Source organism: Podarcis bocagei (genome assembly GCF_964188305.1).
Source record: "Podarcis bocagei genome assembly, chromosome: 7".
NCBI classification, from domain to species: Eukaryota; Metazoa; Chordata; class Lepidosauria; order Squamata; family Lacertidae; genus Podarcis; species Podarcis bocagei.
Genome location: NC_138132.1, coordinates 39,961,252 through 39,978,834, shown reverse-complemented (window position 1 = coordinate 39,978,834; position 17,583 = coordinate 39,961,252). Strand labels below are relative to the sequence as shown.

At 45.8% G+C, this 17,583-nt stretch overlaps 1 protein-coding gene across 1 annotated transcript in view; it reads left to right on the top strand.

Annotated features, from left to right (window-relative positions):
• The first annotated feature begins 220 nt into the window (after window positions 1-220).
• Window positions 221-17,583, top strand: part of CALB2 (calbindin 2) — a 29,533-nt gene continuing 12,170 nt past the window's right edge. Inside the window, exon 1 of the mRNA XM_081202205.1 lies at window positions 221-420. Coding sequence (XP_081058331.1) covers window positions 330-420 — 91 coding nt within the window. The 5' untranslated portion in view covers window positions 221-329. The remainder of the gene's footprint in view (window positions 421-17,583) is intronic.

Here is a 17,583-nt window from a genome sequence, read left to right as displayed (position 1 = left end):
CCCCAGTACTTTGCTTTCATTAGGTTGTAGAACTTCCAGATTAGAACACACACTGGCACAGACCTACGTCTCTCTCTCTCTCTCTCTCTCTCTCTCTCTCTCTCTCTCTCTCTCTCACACACACACACACACACACACACTTTCCCTTGCTGCTGCCGCCGCCTTCTCCTCAACAGCCTGTGTGCCCTCTAGTGGACGTTGCCTCCTTCTGCAAGCTTTGAAAGGCTTATAAAGGCAGAGAGGGCAGCGAGGGAGCTGGAGAGGCAGCTGGACAGTTCCTGGTGCTGAACGCAGACAAGAGAGCAACGCGGTTGAGGACCAGTTCGCTCATGGCAGGGAAGCAGCAGCCCCCTTATCTGCACCTGGCAGAGCTGACCGCCTCCCAGTTCTTGGACATCTGGAAACATTATGATGCTGATGGTCAGTGAGATTGAAAAGAGGGACACAAACTTCATTTAACCTCTAGGGACAACTGATGTTTTATTGTTTGGTGCCAACATGTGGCTGGAGGAGATTGATCAGTGGCTTAAAATGGCCAGTGCTAATTAGTAGGCATGCTAAGTTTCTTTCTACTTTGCCTGAATTTTTATTTAAAAGGCTGCAATAAGGTGGTTTTTAAGACAGAATTAAGAAAGGTAGTTTCTGTTGCTTGTTCTTTTTGCTGTTGGGTTGCTGTTGGTTTTTAAGTGTCTACATTTTATAAACTGTTCACTTTTGTTAGCTGTAGTAAATGAGAGTTGGAAATAGTGAGACAAAGAGTGAGCAGAGAGGAGTGGAAATGTTTCTGATGAGAGTGGGCACAATGGGTGTGGGCAAGTTGAAAAGTGTTTCATTTGGTAGAATTCAATATGTTTTAGAGTAGTATAGTCTCAGACTTCCTGGTGTTTATTTTCATAAACTTTGGAGGCTCATAAACTTTTTGCCACTATAAGTAAGTCTGGTTAGAGATCCTGTCCCATGTTAGGAAGAGTTGAGGTGGCTTCTCCTGTTGGGTTGTGACTGTGCAGCTAAACATGTGCTCCTGTAGAGAAGGGCAATGATTGCAGTATGATGGGAGTTTGTCTTACTGTAAAGGGTTCTGTGACCATGTCTTGATAACACCCCCTGCGGGTGTCCATTATTATTTAAAAATTATTATGTTGGGAGTTTGTCTTACTGTAAAGGGTTCTGTGACCATGTCTTGATAACACCCCCTGCGGGTGTCCATTATTATTTAAAAACCTTTGATTTGAGCTCTGGAGAATTCTGTGTACAATATGTTTCCCCCACTAGTCACTGTGTCAAGATGGCATAGTAGGATTTTACTCTAGATAGCTGCAAACCTGCCTCTAAGCACCGCTTACAAGTAATTCACATGAGGTAAGCCGCTGGGTGCCCGAGGTGGTGGCTGTTAACATCTAACACAACACAGGAACAGATGGCTGCTATCCAGAGCGCTGATACAAAAGGGCTTTTATTTGTGAGAGAGGGGGATACATGCATAACCTGAAACTCTTTAAGCCCTCTGCTGTGCCTCCTCTTCCAGCCATGATGGGATACACTCAGAAAAAGAAGAACTTGGAAGAAGGTGGTCTTTAAGAATTTCAGCTGTGGGGGTGAAACAGTCTCCCTGATACTGTTGCAGGAGGCAAGAGGTTCACATGGTTTGGGGCCATAGGGATAAATCTAACCAGGTCCTTTTCTGACCTTTTTGTCCTATGAAATGAAAGAGAACCAAAAATTTCATAAATTAAATCCCCCCACCCTATATATGTGCATGTTTTGACTGCACCGGTTGCCACACCAGTGACAGGGAAGAGACTTTCCTCTGAGATGAACTAGCTGAAGGCACACCCCAGTATGTGGCAGGGGGTGCATGATGCTCCCCTGTGGTGTGCTACCGGGTGGGTTTCTTGCTGGAGCCACTTGTGGAGCATGTGCTTTCAAAACAATGTTTCTGTGGCATATTGTGCATGGCGTGGATGATCAAAGGGCTGGGAAGGTGAAGCATGTGGGTGGGTGGGCCAGTTGCATAACAATGGACCGGTCTCTGTGACTGCTTGGCTACTTTATGATTCTCCATGGTTGCAGCAACCTCAGGACAAACAAGGAGCAGGGATCCAGGATTTAGTTTCAAGTGGCCCTCCAGGAACTGCAGGCCCACTTTTCCTTGCTCTGTCTGTGTGTAAGAAAGAGAGAGGGGCACTGTGTAATCCTGCAGGGCTGTAAACTCCAGCCAATTTTGACCATGGCCTCAGCTGTCAGCATGCAGTTCTGCCCCACCTGATTGCCTCTGAGGTTATGCAGCCCCTGATAGAAAAGAGGTTCCCCAGCCCTAACTCAGAAACTCAAAGCAGCTGAAACAAAAAATCCTAGCAAAATGGTCAGACCATAGTCTGTACATCAGAAGGAACTGAGCAACCTTCACCTTGGGCAGATGCTGACAGGAGAGGAGCGAAAAACGGGGTGGTGTTTTCAACTCACTCAGAGTCCGCGATCTCTTGCGGGGCGAGGCAAGCTTAAGCCTACAGAAACTGATTGGCGATAAGCTCACATAACTCACTGCTGGATTGTGGCTAAAGTGCACCGAGCAAGTCCTCTTCCAGATGGCTTGTTTATTGATTATTCACCCTGATTTGTTTGCAGGGAAATTAAGCAGTGTTGACTATTTAATGAGCATTTATTCTGACAATGGTGCATCAAGCAAATGCTAGTCTACACTTGCTGCTGCATTTCCCCACCCCTTTCCGAATCTCAGAATGTCTGATCTTTTCAGGGATGAGGATTTTTGTTGTTGTTTGCATGACATTCTCCCAAGCACAACCTGAATTGGCCAGTATATGAACCGAATCCCACCCCAAAATAGCAACAGCCTGGAAGCTCTCAAAAAAGGAGGAAGCTGACCTCGTTGCCCCTCCTAAAGAAGGAAGGCATGCTGGCATCTTTTATTTAGTTTATTTATGGCGGCCTAATAACATATGTTCTCTGGAAGGCTTCCACTAAAAATTAAAGCAAATAAATATAAAGCCGGATAATAAAACCATAAAAGCACCACAAAATCTAATAGAGCAGAAAACTACCAGCAAAATACAAAATCAATACGACAGAGCTCACAGCTGCACCAAAATGTCATCAGTCTTAAAACTCCAGGAATATACCAAAGATATGAATGTCACTAAAATATTTTGAGACTGAAAACCCAGGAAACATAAAAAGAGGGCTCTATAAGCAATGAAAGTCATCACAGAGATCCTCTCCCTATAAACTAGCTGCATTACCTTATTTGTTGGGGAAACCCTGAGAAGGACTTCAGAAGATATTGATGTCCAGGTAAGTATATATGGCAGAGACAGTCCTTCAGGTCACCTTGTCCCAAGCTGTTAAAGGTTAATGGATTAATGGTAGCTCTTTGAATTGGGCCTGGAAATGGACTGGAAGACAGAGCAGAGCAAAAAGCACTGGTGTAACATTACCATGCCATGCAGTCCTAGTTAACAAATTTGCCTGCCCTATTTTGGACCAGAGGAAATTTCCAGACTGCTTTCAAAGGCACCCCTTTGGAACCATGATCCCACTCAGACATTAATCAATTCATTCAAATATTTCTAAATCACTCTTCATCAAGAATTGATTCCAGGACTGTTCACAGAGTGTTCAAGACTTTGTGGCTCTATCTGTCTATTTGGCCTTGTAGGCAGGAAAGATAACATTTTAAAAATGTTATCTTCATGTGTCCTGGGCTTTAATTTGCTAACTGTGAACCACATTTCCCAAAAACATCAGTACTATGACTGCAGACTCTCTCTTGAGTTCCAGCAACCTTTCTAGATAACGCATGACATCTGCAATATTTTGCACCAGGTACCCAATTTGCATTTGTCAACTGAACTTCACAAGGCCACCTGTTTCTCTTGCAACCTCACATTTGGAAGACCCCTGTACCTTCCCCACTTAACCCCTGGAGATATGGTTGGTTAGTTGGTTTAAGCTGCTGTGATTGTATTTCCTTGCATTGTTCAAAAAGCTCAACCTCTTGCTCCTTCCGTGAGATTAAGAGCCACTCCATGAAATGCATTTAATAAAAGAAGGACTTCCCTTGCTCTCTCTGACTTTCCAGCAGCAACACAATCCCACCCCTGGGATGCGGCTGGAGCATGGCAATAATCCTACAAGGCTCACTCTTGAAAGGCAGCAAGACATAGCCCTATTCAGGCACCCTAAAGAAGGAGAGGGAGGACCTCTCCCCACTCCATCATCATGCATTGGAGGGATAATTTTTGAAGTGGGGAAGCCAGCTCTCCTTGGGTAAACTCCCTCCTTCCCTGATTTGTGTACCATGCAGAAAGGCTGCATTGACAGAAAAAGGCTGCCTGCTTCAGGCACTATCCTTCAGCTCGTGAAGGATGATTGATGGTGGGGGGCAGGCAGGGCAGAGCATACTCATTCTCACTCACTCTGAACAGAACTGAGTATGGGTAGACCTTGTTAGCATTGTGGATTATATACCTTGTTGTCAAAGCGGTGCCATGTGGGGCCTTATCCTAAATGCCTGGTTGGTAGAGGAGGCAGCAAAGCAAGATCCCCCTCCTGACTTTCTGTAAGGCGACAAGGGTGTCTCCTGCAGCCACTTTGCCACAGTTTGCCTCCTGTACCACCAGGACTTCAGCCTGTCAGCAAAGCTGGTAAATGAGGCTCAGTGGACTCAGGGCACCCTAGACTGTCCTTCCAACCTGAACCCGGTCAGCTGACCTCACTGGCCAAGGAGGACACACCAAGGAAGAAAAAGCCAGTCTAAGCAGTGCTAGCCTGATCTCATTGAGTCGCCAGGCCTTGCCTTGCCTCACTTCTGGTGAGCAAGCAGGAGCAAGCTGGAGTCCCTCTCAGTCCCTCCTGTTGGTAAGATTTGTAAGGTAGTTTTACTTGTGGCACCAGGATGGTGCCCCCAAGATTTTTCAACCACAGTTCTCATCAGCCCCACAACCATCTGAGGCTGGGGCTGATGGGAACATGGATGTGCTGGCTGGGGTGGATTGCTGTTGCAGTCCAGAACTCCTGGACAAGCACCAAGTTGGAGAAGGCAGGTATGAGGAATACAAGAGAAAGGGGGGAGGAGAGAAAGAGAAAGACGGAGTGCCCAAAAGAACTGCATTTCAGATTGGCCCCTGTAATTCCTATGTACCCCTCCTCACCCCTCCAACCATGGTTGCCCTCCTTCTAAATTGGAGCAGGATGTGTCGCTAAAGGGTGAATGCAACCAAGACAACTTTTGTCAATTCAAGTAAGCTCAGCTTAAAAACAAACACGACACCCCCACCCCGCAAACAAACACACATACACAGACATAGATGATATGTTGTTGCCGTGTAATTTGAGGGTGATTCAATGTGTGGAGGGGGGTCTTCCCAGGGGAGCTAAGGAGATCTAACCTGTTATTAATATAATCATTTTGGCAACTTATCATTAAGCACAGCTTTTCAGTTACATCACCTCGCTTGCAATGATCAGAGCAGAAACCAAGGACTTGGCATCAGTATGAAATTATACTGTCCCTGCTTAGTAATCCCATTATTATATCGGAGGACCCCTGCAATTTCTATCTTATCTATCTTTCTGATGAATCAAGCCATGTACAATATACTCAAGATGCTCAGAGCATCACCATCATTTTCATTGCATCAACAGCTGATGTCGCAGAGGATGCAAAATCTAGAGATCCTAATAATGGTAGATTCTCACCAAGTTATATCCTACCTCAACCTTGGTGCTTCCTGAAGCCCCTTGAGGTGGTAAGCCACTTCCTCCTTGTCTTCCCCTTGGTTCAGAGGCATGCAGGACGACCCAGGGGCAAGAATGGCATCAGCAAAGCTGGATGGGGGTGGTGCTCACAACCAAACTGCAGGATGACAAACCACTCACAAGTTAGAAAACTGCACATAACTTTGGAATACAGTCCTGCAGAGTCCTGCATTTCATTAGTGTACTTCTGAGTAATTTCCCATACGTAGAAGCCAAGCACAGCAGGCCAAACCCTGATACACTAGTTTTCTATCTGCAGCAAGTTTCCCCCTCCCCACCAAGTTCATAAGGACAAATGCAAAAGTAGCAACTACTTGTGTGTTCTAAACTGGTACTCACTTTGCTTCATGTGTAAGGCAGGCCTCCAGAATCATGGGTTAAAGTACAGTGGTACCTCGGGTTACGAACTTAATTCGTTCTGGAGGTCCGTTCTTAACCTGAAACCATTCTTAACTTGAGGTACCACTTTAGCTAATGGGGCCTCCCGCTGCTGCTGCCGCACCACCAACCGACACGCCATTTCTGTTCTCATCCTGAGGTAAAGTTCTTAACCTGAGGTACTACTTCCAGGTTATCAGAGTTTGTAACCCGAAGCATTTGTAACCCGAGATGTTTGTAACCCGAGGTACCACTGTAATTACTTTACATATAACAAGTGTTGGAGGTGGGGGTACATTAATTTAACCATGTTGACTGTGTGTCACTCAAAGTTGTGTGAATGTGGTTTATTAGTTTCCGACTGCTCTTGTGGAGCATGCAAGGTCTCTTTCTAGCGCCCTCCATTCTCCTCATTGCTCACACTTTCTCCTTCCCAAAGCCATGGCTTAACCTTCCGTGTTTGCAGGCTTGCTCTGTGTCACCCTATCCCACACTCTTTCACTGGCTGCTCACCCCACAGGGATGTGCCAGTAAAACCTCCCCTGATTAAAGGTTCTCCCTTGGGGGCCCATCAGAGATCAATTACACAATGCCACCTGCTTTAAGAAAACACTTGCCTCGCCCATCTCAGGCTTTCCAGCAGGACTCATCTTCAGGACTGCTGCGATTCCCAGAGCCCATGATGGCCCTGTGTACGAAGTTGCTTAGGGCCAATGTGAGGATAGACTCAGCAAGCATCTTGTCCCAAGCTCACACTGGACAAAATAGAGTGCCAAGGTCAGCTCAAGACATTTTGCTGCCTAAGGCCAAGATGCTGCACCTATTCTACATGCAGAGGCTATCTGGATTGGTGTGTGAATCTTGCTTCCACACTGGCTGGTGGGACAGTGTCTTCCTCTGCACCTGAGAGCTTTTTGGGTGGCTGGGTGGACTGCATGGCATAGGCGCTTCTGTCTGATCCGTGGCCCTCAGCATCTGCCGCCTGAGGTCTGCTGCCTCACTCTGCCTAAAGGTAGAGCTGGTCCTTGATGATGGCCCCATACTTGTGGAATCCCATCTGAAGGGATATAGGGCTGGCTCTATCATCACTGGCTTTCGAACCAGCCTTGAAAACCCACTTGGTTCCATCTGCTTTCAGCTGATATGCTGAGCTGAGTTTTTAGCATTCTATTGTTTAAACAGCATTTGACTTCCTTGCAATTGTTTTAAATGTTACAGGATGTACGTGTATGCCCGCTGGGGCTGCTTAATGCCTTTAGATAGCTATTTTAGTTTGTTAATATAAGTGGATGGTTTTCGTTTTGATATTTTCAAATATGTATGTGGGCCGCATTGGATTGAGAGGCTTTTACCCTGAGGGGGCAATCTAGAAATATTCAAAATAAATTAATACAATGAATATGGCAGGAAAGGGAAAAAGACTCATTCTTTTCCCCTTCAGCTACCCTACAACTGGGTCCACGTCTCCCCCCAAAAGCCCCACCCCTCAGCTGCGCTCACTTCCAGCTCTGGAACCCAATGAGGGAAGGGAGACATTTTAAAATAACCAAGGGGATCTGCAAGTGTGACCCAGGGCTAAGGAAGGAGTAGGTGCCTCCTCATAGCCACCAATCCCTCTCACCAACCCCCAACCCAGGTACTGCCATGAGGAAAACATTGCACTGGAAACCCATTGTTTCCTTCGCATGCTTATAGTATGGTGATATATTTGGTTGGGAGCCTTATAACTTTCATTGTGCAGGTAAAAAGATTATGGGGGGATATTTTGTACTGGAAAACAACAGGAGGGGGAAGGGGGAAGCTGCTGCCTCTCCATGCCTGCCCTCTTTCTTCTTTGACACAGCCTCCTCCTGCCCTGGCTCCTTAGGTTGAAAAACAAAATGGAGAAGGAATGGATCACTAGAGCCTCTGTCTGTGGCAGGGGTAACTGCCCTGTGGCCCTCCAGAAGTCATTGGACTCCAGTTTCCGTTAGCCCCTGCAGCCTGCATTGCCAGTAGGCTGGATGATGAGAGTCTAACCATATCTGGAGTGCCACAGGGTCCCCTCCGCTTTCCACCCCACCCCACTGCCCACTCTATAGTTCACAAGATGAGAAACAGCAGGCCTCAGTGCTGGTCTATCAAAACACCAAACAGCAGGTGTCTGTTTCTTCCATATTGTCAAGTGTGCCAAAAGCACATTTTGCCTCAGGATATTCTGAAGAATGTGCAGGGACGCATTTATCTAAAGGGAGTCTGTTACACATTCAGTTTTCTTCTGGTGGGGGAGCAGACCACTGACAACCCAGTTTATTTAAGTGCTATTTCTTGTTAAATCCAAGTAAACATTTGAAAGGCATTTTACATATACAGTGGTACCTCGGGTTACATACGCTTCATGTTACAGATGCTTCAGGTTACAGACTCCGCTAACCCAGAAATAGTACCTCGGGTTAAGAACTTTGCTTCAGGATGAGAACAGAAATCACGCTGCGGCGGCGCGGCAGCAGCAGGAGGCCCCATTAGCTAAAGTGGTGCTTCAGGTTAAGAACAGTTTCACATTGGAGTGACACTGAGTTGAGAAATAAGACTAAGAGCACATATTGATATAGGAATGTATTAGATAATATGTAAAGAAATATACAGCGATACCTCGGGTTAAGTACTTAATTTGTTCCGGAGGTCCGTTCTTAACCTGAAACTGTTCTTAACCTGAAGCACCACTTTAGCTAATGGGGCCTCCTGCTGCCGCTGCGCCGCTGGAGCACGATTTCTGTTCTCATCCTGAAGCAAAGTTCTTAACTTGAAGCACTATTTCTGGGTTAGCAGAATCTGTAACCTGAAGCGTATGTAACCTGAGGTACCACTGTATAATAATAAGAGTACATTCATTTGTAAAAAAGGACTATACAACGGGAAAGACAGGAAGTCTAGTGTGTTGGTATGTATATGATTTTTGGAAAAAAATGTTTTTTTTTCCTTTGTTCTTTCTTTTTTTTCTTTGTTTAATTTTCTTTTTAGGTATATAAAATTTGCATATAATTTTCGTATACATGTTGGAAATTATATTATAGTAAGTCCTGTAATGTAATATGACAATGTTTACCGATGTAATATAAGAATGTTAATAAATAAATAAAATGCAAAAAAAGAGAACAGTTTCAGGTTAAGAACGGACCTCCGGAATGAATTAAGTACGTAACCAGAGGTACCACTGTATTTCTTTAAAAAATAAAAATAAAGCCTGTATCTCCACAATTAGATAGATTGGCCCACAATAAAAAATCCAAAATCCACAGTTCAATGATGCCATTAGTAGGACCAATCAAAATGTCCACAAAAGAGTCTGCAAGGCTTTTGAGTTATCCAAACTCTTCATAGATAGTTTAAAAAAAAATGCAGGCAGGCAACAGGAAGGTAAGATGGTTTGTGGTGAAGCTCTCTAAATCTGGTAGGAGTCAAGGTGGAGCAGATGCTGAAATGAAGTTCTGTTTGCTTTGCCTAGGAAGGTTGACTGCTGGGAAGGAGGAGCATATCAGGGCAGATTCCCTACTTCTGGAAATGCAACAACCCATTCTGTGGTGGCGGTTAGAGAATTGGACTCAGACTGGGGGAAGACCCTGGTTCAAATTTCCACTTAGCCATGAATCTCTTGCAGTCTAACCTACCTCACAGGATTGTTGTGAGGGAAAGAGAACCACATACACCACTCATCTCCTTGGAGGAAGAGTTGCAATACTGCTATCAACAACAAAAGCCCTGAAAATTGCAAGGCATGATAAGAGTTCTAATGTGTAAAGGGGTTTGAGTAAGGGATTTAAAAAGTGCTATGTATTTCAAGATTGCATATAAAATCCCAGCTTGGTTTATACTGCAATTCAAAGCCAAGGACAGCGTTTTTGAAAAGCTGAGGTTTACGGCTGTGCAGCAGGCCAGAACAAGGCAAAAGAATAATTAACTACCACATTATTTTGATTTATTGCCTTTGTTACAGGCTCCATTTTGAATGGGCTCTCCTTCAATAGTTCATCTATTACTGGCTGAATGATGGCATTGATGGAGCTTATCAATTTTGGTTTTATAAAATGCTGTGCCTATCTATTATCCTTCTCGCTGCACTCCCAAATAGAATGCTGATATTGGATTTCAGCCCAGGAGTCAGAATGATGACTGGGCTGCCCACTGTGCAAACAGGACAGGCAACAGCCAGCCCTCCTGCCTACCCAGGTGCCCATTGGAGGAGAAATGGGTGAAGCACTGCCAGCTGCTTTACTTCTCCTGGACTTGGGAAAAGGGGGCCCAGCAGTTGCCAATAAAGGCTGATTTCTTGTGCCACACGCAGCTGGAAAAGGTCAGGGTGGAAGAGGGAGTGCCAGGGGAGTTCAGGGCTAGCCAAATTGCATTTTTATTTTGACAATTAATATACCGCTTAATTACAACTGTCTTTAGATAGTTTTTTTAAAAAATAATTTTTATTAACCGACCAATCAAATCAAATCAAATCACATCACATAAATTCCGAATTACAAAGCCGAATTTTAAATTTTTGTTGAGGTGACCCATATTTCAAGTTCCAAAGGGGGATTCCAATCATCTTCTTGCTGCTGCATTAATATCCACAAATCTGTCCAAATAATGTTCATAATTCTACCCAATCTTATTTTGCTGTTTCCACATCTCATCTTGTTCGGATATTTTTCTTTTTTTCTTTATGATCTCTTCTGATAATCTCTTTAAGCAGGTAAACACCAATTATAATCCTGTGTGAATTTTTTCTGTTTGTCCAGTCATCATATCAAGATGGTTTCCATATATCATCACTTTCATAAATAACAGCACTCTTTCCATCATTAATCTCGCAAGTCTGTCGCACTTTAGTCCCTCTGAGGAGGCTCACCCACAATATGAAAACAGTTCTTTCCTCCTCCCAGACATAAATCTTTCGACAGAACTTGCCAAGATAGCGACGATATTTTTTGCTGCGTCATTCCAAAGCTCTTATGTTTTCCACGATCTTCTTGAAACATGCTTTGGTTAGAAAATTATCTCCACACAGTCTTAAATCCACAGCTTAAGTCATTTAAACAGCATTTCTGACTTGTGACTTGTGGGGGGGGGGATTCTTGGTTAATCACATAGAGAGAGAAAAGAAAAGTTTCCCCCCTCCCCCATCCAGTCCTGTTGCCGAACATACTGAGCCTTAGTGTGTCTTCTCATGATTTATTCTTGTTCCTTCGACCCGTCTTGTTTATCAGAGATCTCTTCAGTTAGCAGTCTTTACTCCCCCTTCTTCCTTGAAATATGTGCATTAGCTTCCTCCTAATTGTTTCTTTTGAAGTTGCTGCAGCTAGAGGCGCGAATCAGAGACAGCGTCCAGGAGCGCTGAGATCCACACAAGGGCTTTCTGCCTAGTGCCCCCACCCCCACAAATTCGGGGGTGGTATAGGGCACAGCAGGCAAGGGCAGTCCCCCCCCGACCCTTGGGGGGGCCGGGAGGCTGTTTACTCCCATCACAGCCTCTTAATTACCTCGTGTGGGTCAGAGAGATGTTATTGTCAGCCATCTTCCAATGCGCCCCTAGTGGCCACCAACTGTCTTTAGATAGTTAATGGGTAACTCAAGACAAAACAAAAAGAAGAAGAAGAAGACAATTTACCCAGCATAATCAGGATCGTCTTTTCATTACTTGATCTGCATTGCATTTATGGGAGGGGACAATAAATTGTTCGCAAGGATATTGGGAGAATTAAAGAAAACCATCCTTCCCCACCCATCCCAGCTCCTCTCATACTACCGTGTCCTGCAACATTGCAACATCTCAAGGACCACAGATGCATATTTGGGTGATAGGCAGCTTTTTAACTCCCAGGCAAATCTTGTGAAGGTGTCCTTTCTGAGGGCTACATGCCTACAAAGGGCTGGAGGGTCACAAAGTGTATACTAGCTTAATGGCAGGGCTGCTAGTAGTATTCCCATCGGATGCTCAGGAGGCGTCCAGTGAAATCCTTTGGCAACCACTCTTCTGAGTCCTAAAGGAAACAGACATGCTTAAGGATTTTATTAATGAAAGCAAGCCACAGTCTGAAAGCAGAACAAATTAGAACCCTTATACATCCATCGTGAGATGAGCTAGGGATGCCCACATAAAAGCCATGGGAGAGGTTGCCAGGGATTCAGAGTGTAAGACAGGCATAGGCAAACTCGGCCTTCCAGATGTTTTGGGACTACAACTCCCATCATCCCTAGCTAACAGGACCAGTGGTCAGGGATGATGGGAATTGTAGTCTCAAAAAACATCTAGGGCTGAGTTTGCCTATGCCAGTGTTTCCCAACCGGTGTTCCGCGGCACACTACTGTGCCGTGAGACATCGGCTGGTGTGCCGTGGGAGGGAGGCGGGCGAGAGGCGGCGGCGGCCAGGATCCGGCGGGGGTGGGGGGAGCGGGGGCCGTCGCGCGCAACCGAACTCACTTGGCGCGCTGCCGGCTTGTCCTCCTTCAACCCGGGTCGGGCCAGGCCTGCTCACGTCCCCGGATCCCCTAGCAGCAGCCGCACGCTCTCCAAAAGCGCAACGCTGCGCGCAACCGCTCGGCCAGCTGGTGCTCTGCGACTCCGCCCTTTCCCCTCCCAGCGCCGGAGGGTTCGCGCGACCGCAGCTGTTCCCTTTCGCAGCGCGCGGGAAACAATTCCAGGCCGATTGCCTTGTGCCGAAAAGCACCGCCTCTCCTTCCAGCTCAGGCCCGGGCCGCCGGCTCCCTGAATGACGTCACGGGGGCGGGGCTTTAATGGTGGTGTGCCGCGAGATTTTTTTCCGGTAAACAGGTGTGCCGTTGCCCAAAAACGTTTGGGAAACACTGGCCTATGCCTGGTGTAAGGTCATCAGTACAAGGAAAGCATCCAACTCGCTCTCTCTCTCTCTTTCTCTCTGCTTTCCACCTTGCTCCCGAAAGCCTCTTGAGGCTCTGAACCTGCTGTGTGACCTAGGGAGAGTCCAAAGGGCTAAATTTGGCTCTCCAGCCTGAGGCTGTTTCTCCTTTGAAGCTGGTGGCTGAAGTCCAAAGGCTTAGGAAGAGACACATTGAACATTCAGACTCTCCTGTTTATAAATGCTAATAACATGCCTGCTGAGGTTATGAAACTTTAGTGTTGCAGTTTCCCCTAACACCTCATGAAAAGCCATCCTGCACCTGGTAATACATCGAAGGAAGGCTTGGTACCTTCCCAAAATGACAGTTCTCCAATGGCACTCTATTGGAAGGAGCCATCACAGTTTGTGTTGATGGTGCAGAAGAGATTATGTGCCCTTCTGCCTTCCTGGCTGATTTATATGAGACCCTCTTTTGAGAGGCTAATCAGGTCCCCGGATGGCCTGCAGGGCATTAGCGTAGCAGAACTTTTTGCAAGGAATTTAAAAATGCATTGACTGTTTTAGTAAGTCAGGTCTTATAAGAGCCTTGCTTCAGCTGACCTAATTTGGTGAGACTTCTCTAAGAGTATGAATAAATGCATATTAAGCCTCCCTGTCTATTCATGAGAAATACCATTAAAAGATGTTTTTCAGAACACTCATTTCCATCCTACTTGGGATCCCCAGAGTTGGAAGGGACACTTGCAGGCCTTCTAGAGCAAGATTCTGGGTTCAAAGTGTAGCTCTGTAGAAGACGGAACCTCCACAGACACTCCTCACTGCTGGAGGATTCAACCAAATTTCGCTCTTCATTGTGCCTATTAAAGATTCATGAGCCCGTCCCACACCCCCTGGGCATGAGGGCTATGCTCTGCCTCCATGTTCGGAGGCAGTAATGCTTGGAATACTCAAGTCCTGCTTGCCAGTTTCCCCATAGGTCATTGGCCTGATCCAGCAGGCTCTTCTTATGTTCTATATCGCGAGAGGGAATAATCTAACCAATTCATAATCAATTGCTTCTTGTGATACCTTTGCGGGTTACAGGTGTTTAGCTGTTCTTCTTCTTAAAAAGGTAAAGGGACCCCTGACCATTAGGTCCAGTCATGACTGACTCTGGGGTTGCACGCTCATCTCACTCTGTAGGCCGAGGGAACCGGCATTTGTCCGCAGACAGCTTCCGGGTCATGTGGCCAGCATGACTAAGCCGCTTCTGGCGAACCAGAGCAGCGCATGGAAACGCCATTTACCTTCCCGCCGGAGCGGTCCCTATTTATCTACTTGCACTTTGATGTGCTTTCGAACTGCTAGGTTGGCAGGAGGTTCTTCTTCTTACCCTGCTTTAAATATCTTCAAATCAGAAAGAGTGTTTTCAGACCTTCTTAATCTCATGCTTTTCACACGGACCGGTTGACTTGCAACAGCTCCATGCACGCAGCTGTGGTGTTGCACGTGCATCTGCCATACCTGGGTTCAAGTAGCCACTGAGCTGCAGATTCTGAGATGGCTTCAAGCAAGTTGTCTCAGTTCCCCTTTCTTAAGATGGGTTCCTTAGCAACTTCCCTCACAGGGTTATTGTTAGAGTGAAGGTTTGTCGCGTATTTTCCCCAGTTAACCGAAAGGTTTAACAATAGAGAGGTTTGTAAAACTGACTGCAACCTGGTAGGTAGCCCCTAAGGAAGAGACTTTAACAATCTAGACTAAGCCATTGTTATCTGGAATGTCCTTACTCTCATTCAAGATAAGAAGTGAAGAGGGCCTCTGTCCTTCAAAAAGAAGCTTGCCAAGCCAGCAGCAGCAGCTGTGGAGAAATCAGAGTGAGCTCTGTGCCATTTAATAAGAGCTTTGTTGGGCAGCTTGTTTCTATATGAAAGAGTTTTCTGCTGCTTTGAAAAACCCTCGTCCAAATGATTTTTAAAGGATGCCATATGAAAACCAGATTTTTTTGGACTCCCTGCAGAATGAGGCCCAGTAGGTATAACCATGCCTTTCCTTTTAATTCTTTGATGTTTGAGCCGCTACCATTAAATTCTTTTAAACAATATTTAAAAGTGTACTCAAAGAAAAGCACAAAAGAGAAATGTTCAAGTCAAGTCAGAAAGGTGGAAACTTTCATAGAGGAAAGAGGGAATTAGAAAGCCTTTGGCCTGCTAAGCCAGCTTTCCATTGGCCCTGTGTTTGCAACACAGGGAGCAGACAGATATGTCGGCCATTGAGACAGAAATTAGCAGCTAATTGGACAAGCTGCTTGATGGTGACCAAACCAGCTCCTCCCAAATTCATTCATTGTCAGCTAGGAGTGTGGAGGGGGGGTACCTCAGTTCCTTACTGGAGAATCTGGCCTCTCACTAGGAGTCAAGTGTGGATTCATAGTTCTGCTGAAACAGATGAAATATTGATGAATTTATATAATTGGGAAGTTAACCTCCTCTCCCTCATTGGGCCGCACTGTCAATTCTTGGTTAGTCTCCCTCGGCTAGATGTTGCCAGCCATGAAGGATCCAGGGTCCATCAGGCATATGGGAGGCTACACCCCCCTCCAAGCACCTGGTCCACATCCTCAGGTTGCAATAACTGAAATATATTCTACAAATTGGGGGTGCGGGTGGCGCTGTGGGTTAAACCACAGAGCCTAGGACTTGCCGATCAGAAGGTCGGCGGTTCAAATCCCCATGGCAGGGTGAGCTCCCATTGCTCGGTCCCTGCTCCTGCCAACCTAGCAGTTCGAAAGCACGTCAAAGTGCAAGTAGATAAATAGGTACCGCTCCAGCAGGAAGGTAAACGGCGCTTCCGTGTGCTGCTCTGGTTCGCCAGAAGGGGCTTAGTCATGCTGGCCACATGACCCGGAAGCTGTACGCCAGCTCCCTCGGCCAATAAAGCGAGATGAGCACTGCAACCCCAGAGTTGGTCACGACTGGACCTAATGGTCAGGGGTCCCTTTACCTTTACCTTTAGTCTACAAATTTAAGTGACACAACAGCAGAATTCTTGATATCCAAGTCATGGCAGATCCAAAAGGGTGTGGGCGTGTTTGGCCTCAGTGTTTTACAAATGTGCCACCACTTACCTCCAGGAGCTCTCTTGAATCCTCTTGTGGGCCAAGATGGAGCATAGACCCTGAACCACTCGGAAAATAGGGTTTTGGGTTTACTTATTTAATTAAACTTATACCCTACTTTTCACTACATCTGGGTCTCAAAGGGGCCTTATAGAATGACACATCTCACAGGATTCAGTGGGAGCACCCACAGCATCAGCCAGAAACTTCCCTAGTAGGGCTCTCAGAAATACCTCAGAAATCAACCTCAGAGCAGAGTGGTGTCCTTTAATGCCCAGCACTAAGTCCCAATACTTAAAAACTGCATCCTGCTGGAAGGGAGATGGAGATGTAATCACTGTTATCTACAGCTACTCCCTCTCCACAACCCCACAAGCCTACACTGGTGCTGCGCAGAGAACTCAGGAGGCCAAGTCTGAGAAGGATCCACTCTTTCTAGCCCATCCACTTTGGTCTTATTATTGAATGCCAGGTCGGCTCCTACATTAGTGATTCAATCCTGGGTGGCAGAGGCTGTCTACACAGGCAATTTAAAATGGAGTCGAGGCATCTCATGTCTGCATGTTTTCCACATTGTCCACATAAGGTTTTCCTCATTCAAGCAGCAGCCCACACTCCCCCTCCCTCATTTAATTCAAGTTTTCCTGATTAGCAGACAAATTGGTAAGCAAAAAAAATCCAACATATATTTGCTTGTTACTCAACTGTGGACATACCAAAGTGCATTGTGTGGGTGGTTTGTTTTGGTTTTTTTTTACATGTGTGTTGACATTTTGCTGTGTGCCATCAGGGCTGCCAACAGTTGGGCAGAAAGGGTCAGATTTGGGGGGACCTCAAGGCCAGCAGAGACCCTGGTTGCTTAGCTTTGATTATTTTTTTTTTAAGTAACTTCCTCCATTCTCTAGATCAGATGAGGCACTCCATTAACACCTTCACCCCTGTGTCACAATTTCTGTGAACTGAGCTAGTATTTTCGGTGGACTCTACTTTGCAGGGTTCTAGCCAATGAATGGCAAGTGACCTTTTTTGACATCACCAGGAGGAGCTAGGAAATCTTAGAGCCGCCTGTTCCTGCTTCTGTCTCCTTGCTGCCCAGATACTGCATACACATAATGGGGAAGCGGGTGTTGAGTGAGTTTTTGGCTTTCAGCAGTGGCACCACATGTGCCTGCCCTCCCACTGTTCTCTCTCTGTAATCCAGTAGGAGCTCTAGAAAATCAAAGAACACATATAGGCAGCATCTTGGTAGGCACATACATTTAACAATTTCTGCAGTGGTGATAACAAAAATGTACACACAGCTATTGTGTGTGTGTTTTCTTATTTGCAATCATGTTTTTTGAAGAGAAATATAAAAGTGTAAATGCAGCTTATGTTGCCATTAAAATGTGTTGATATTTTCTTCTAAACATAATGAGCTATACAAGTTCAATTTTTCCTGGGCTGCTGAATAGGGCAGTTTATTTGTCTATTTCATAGCCTGTTTTTAAT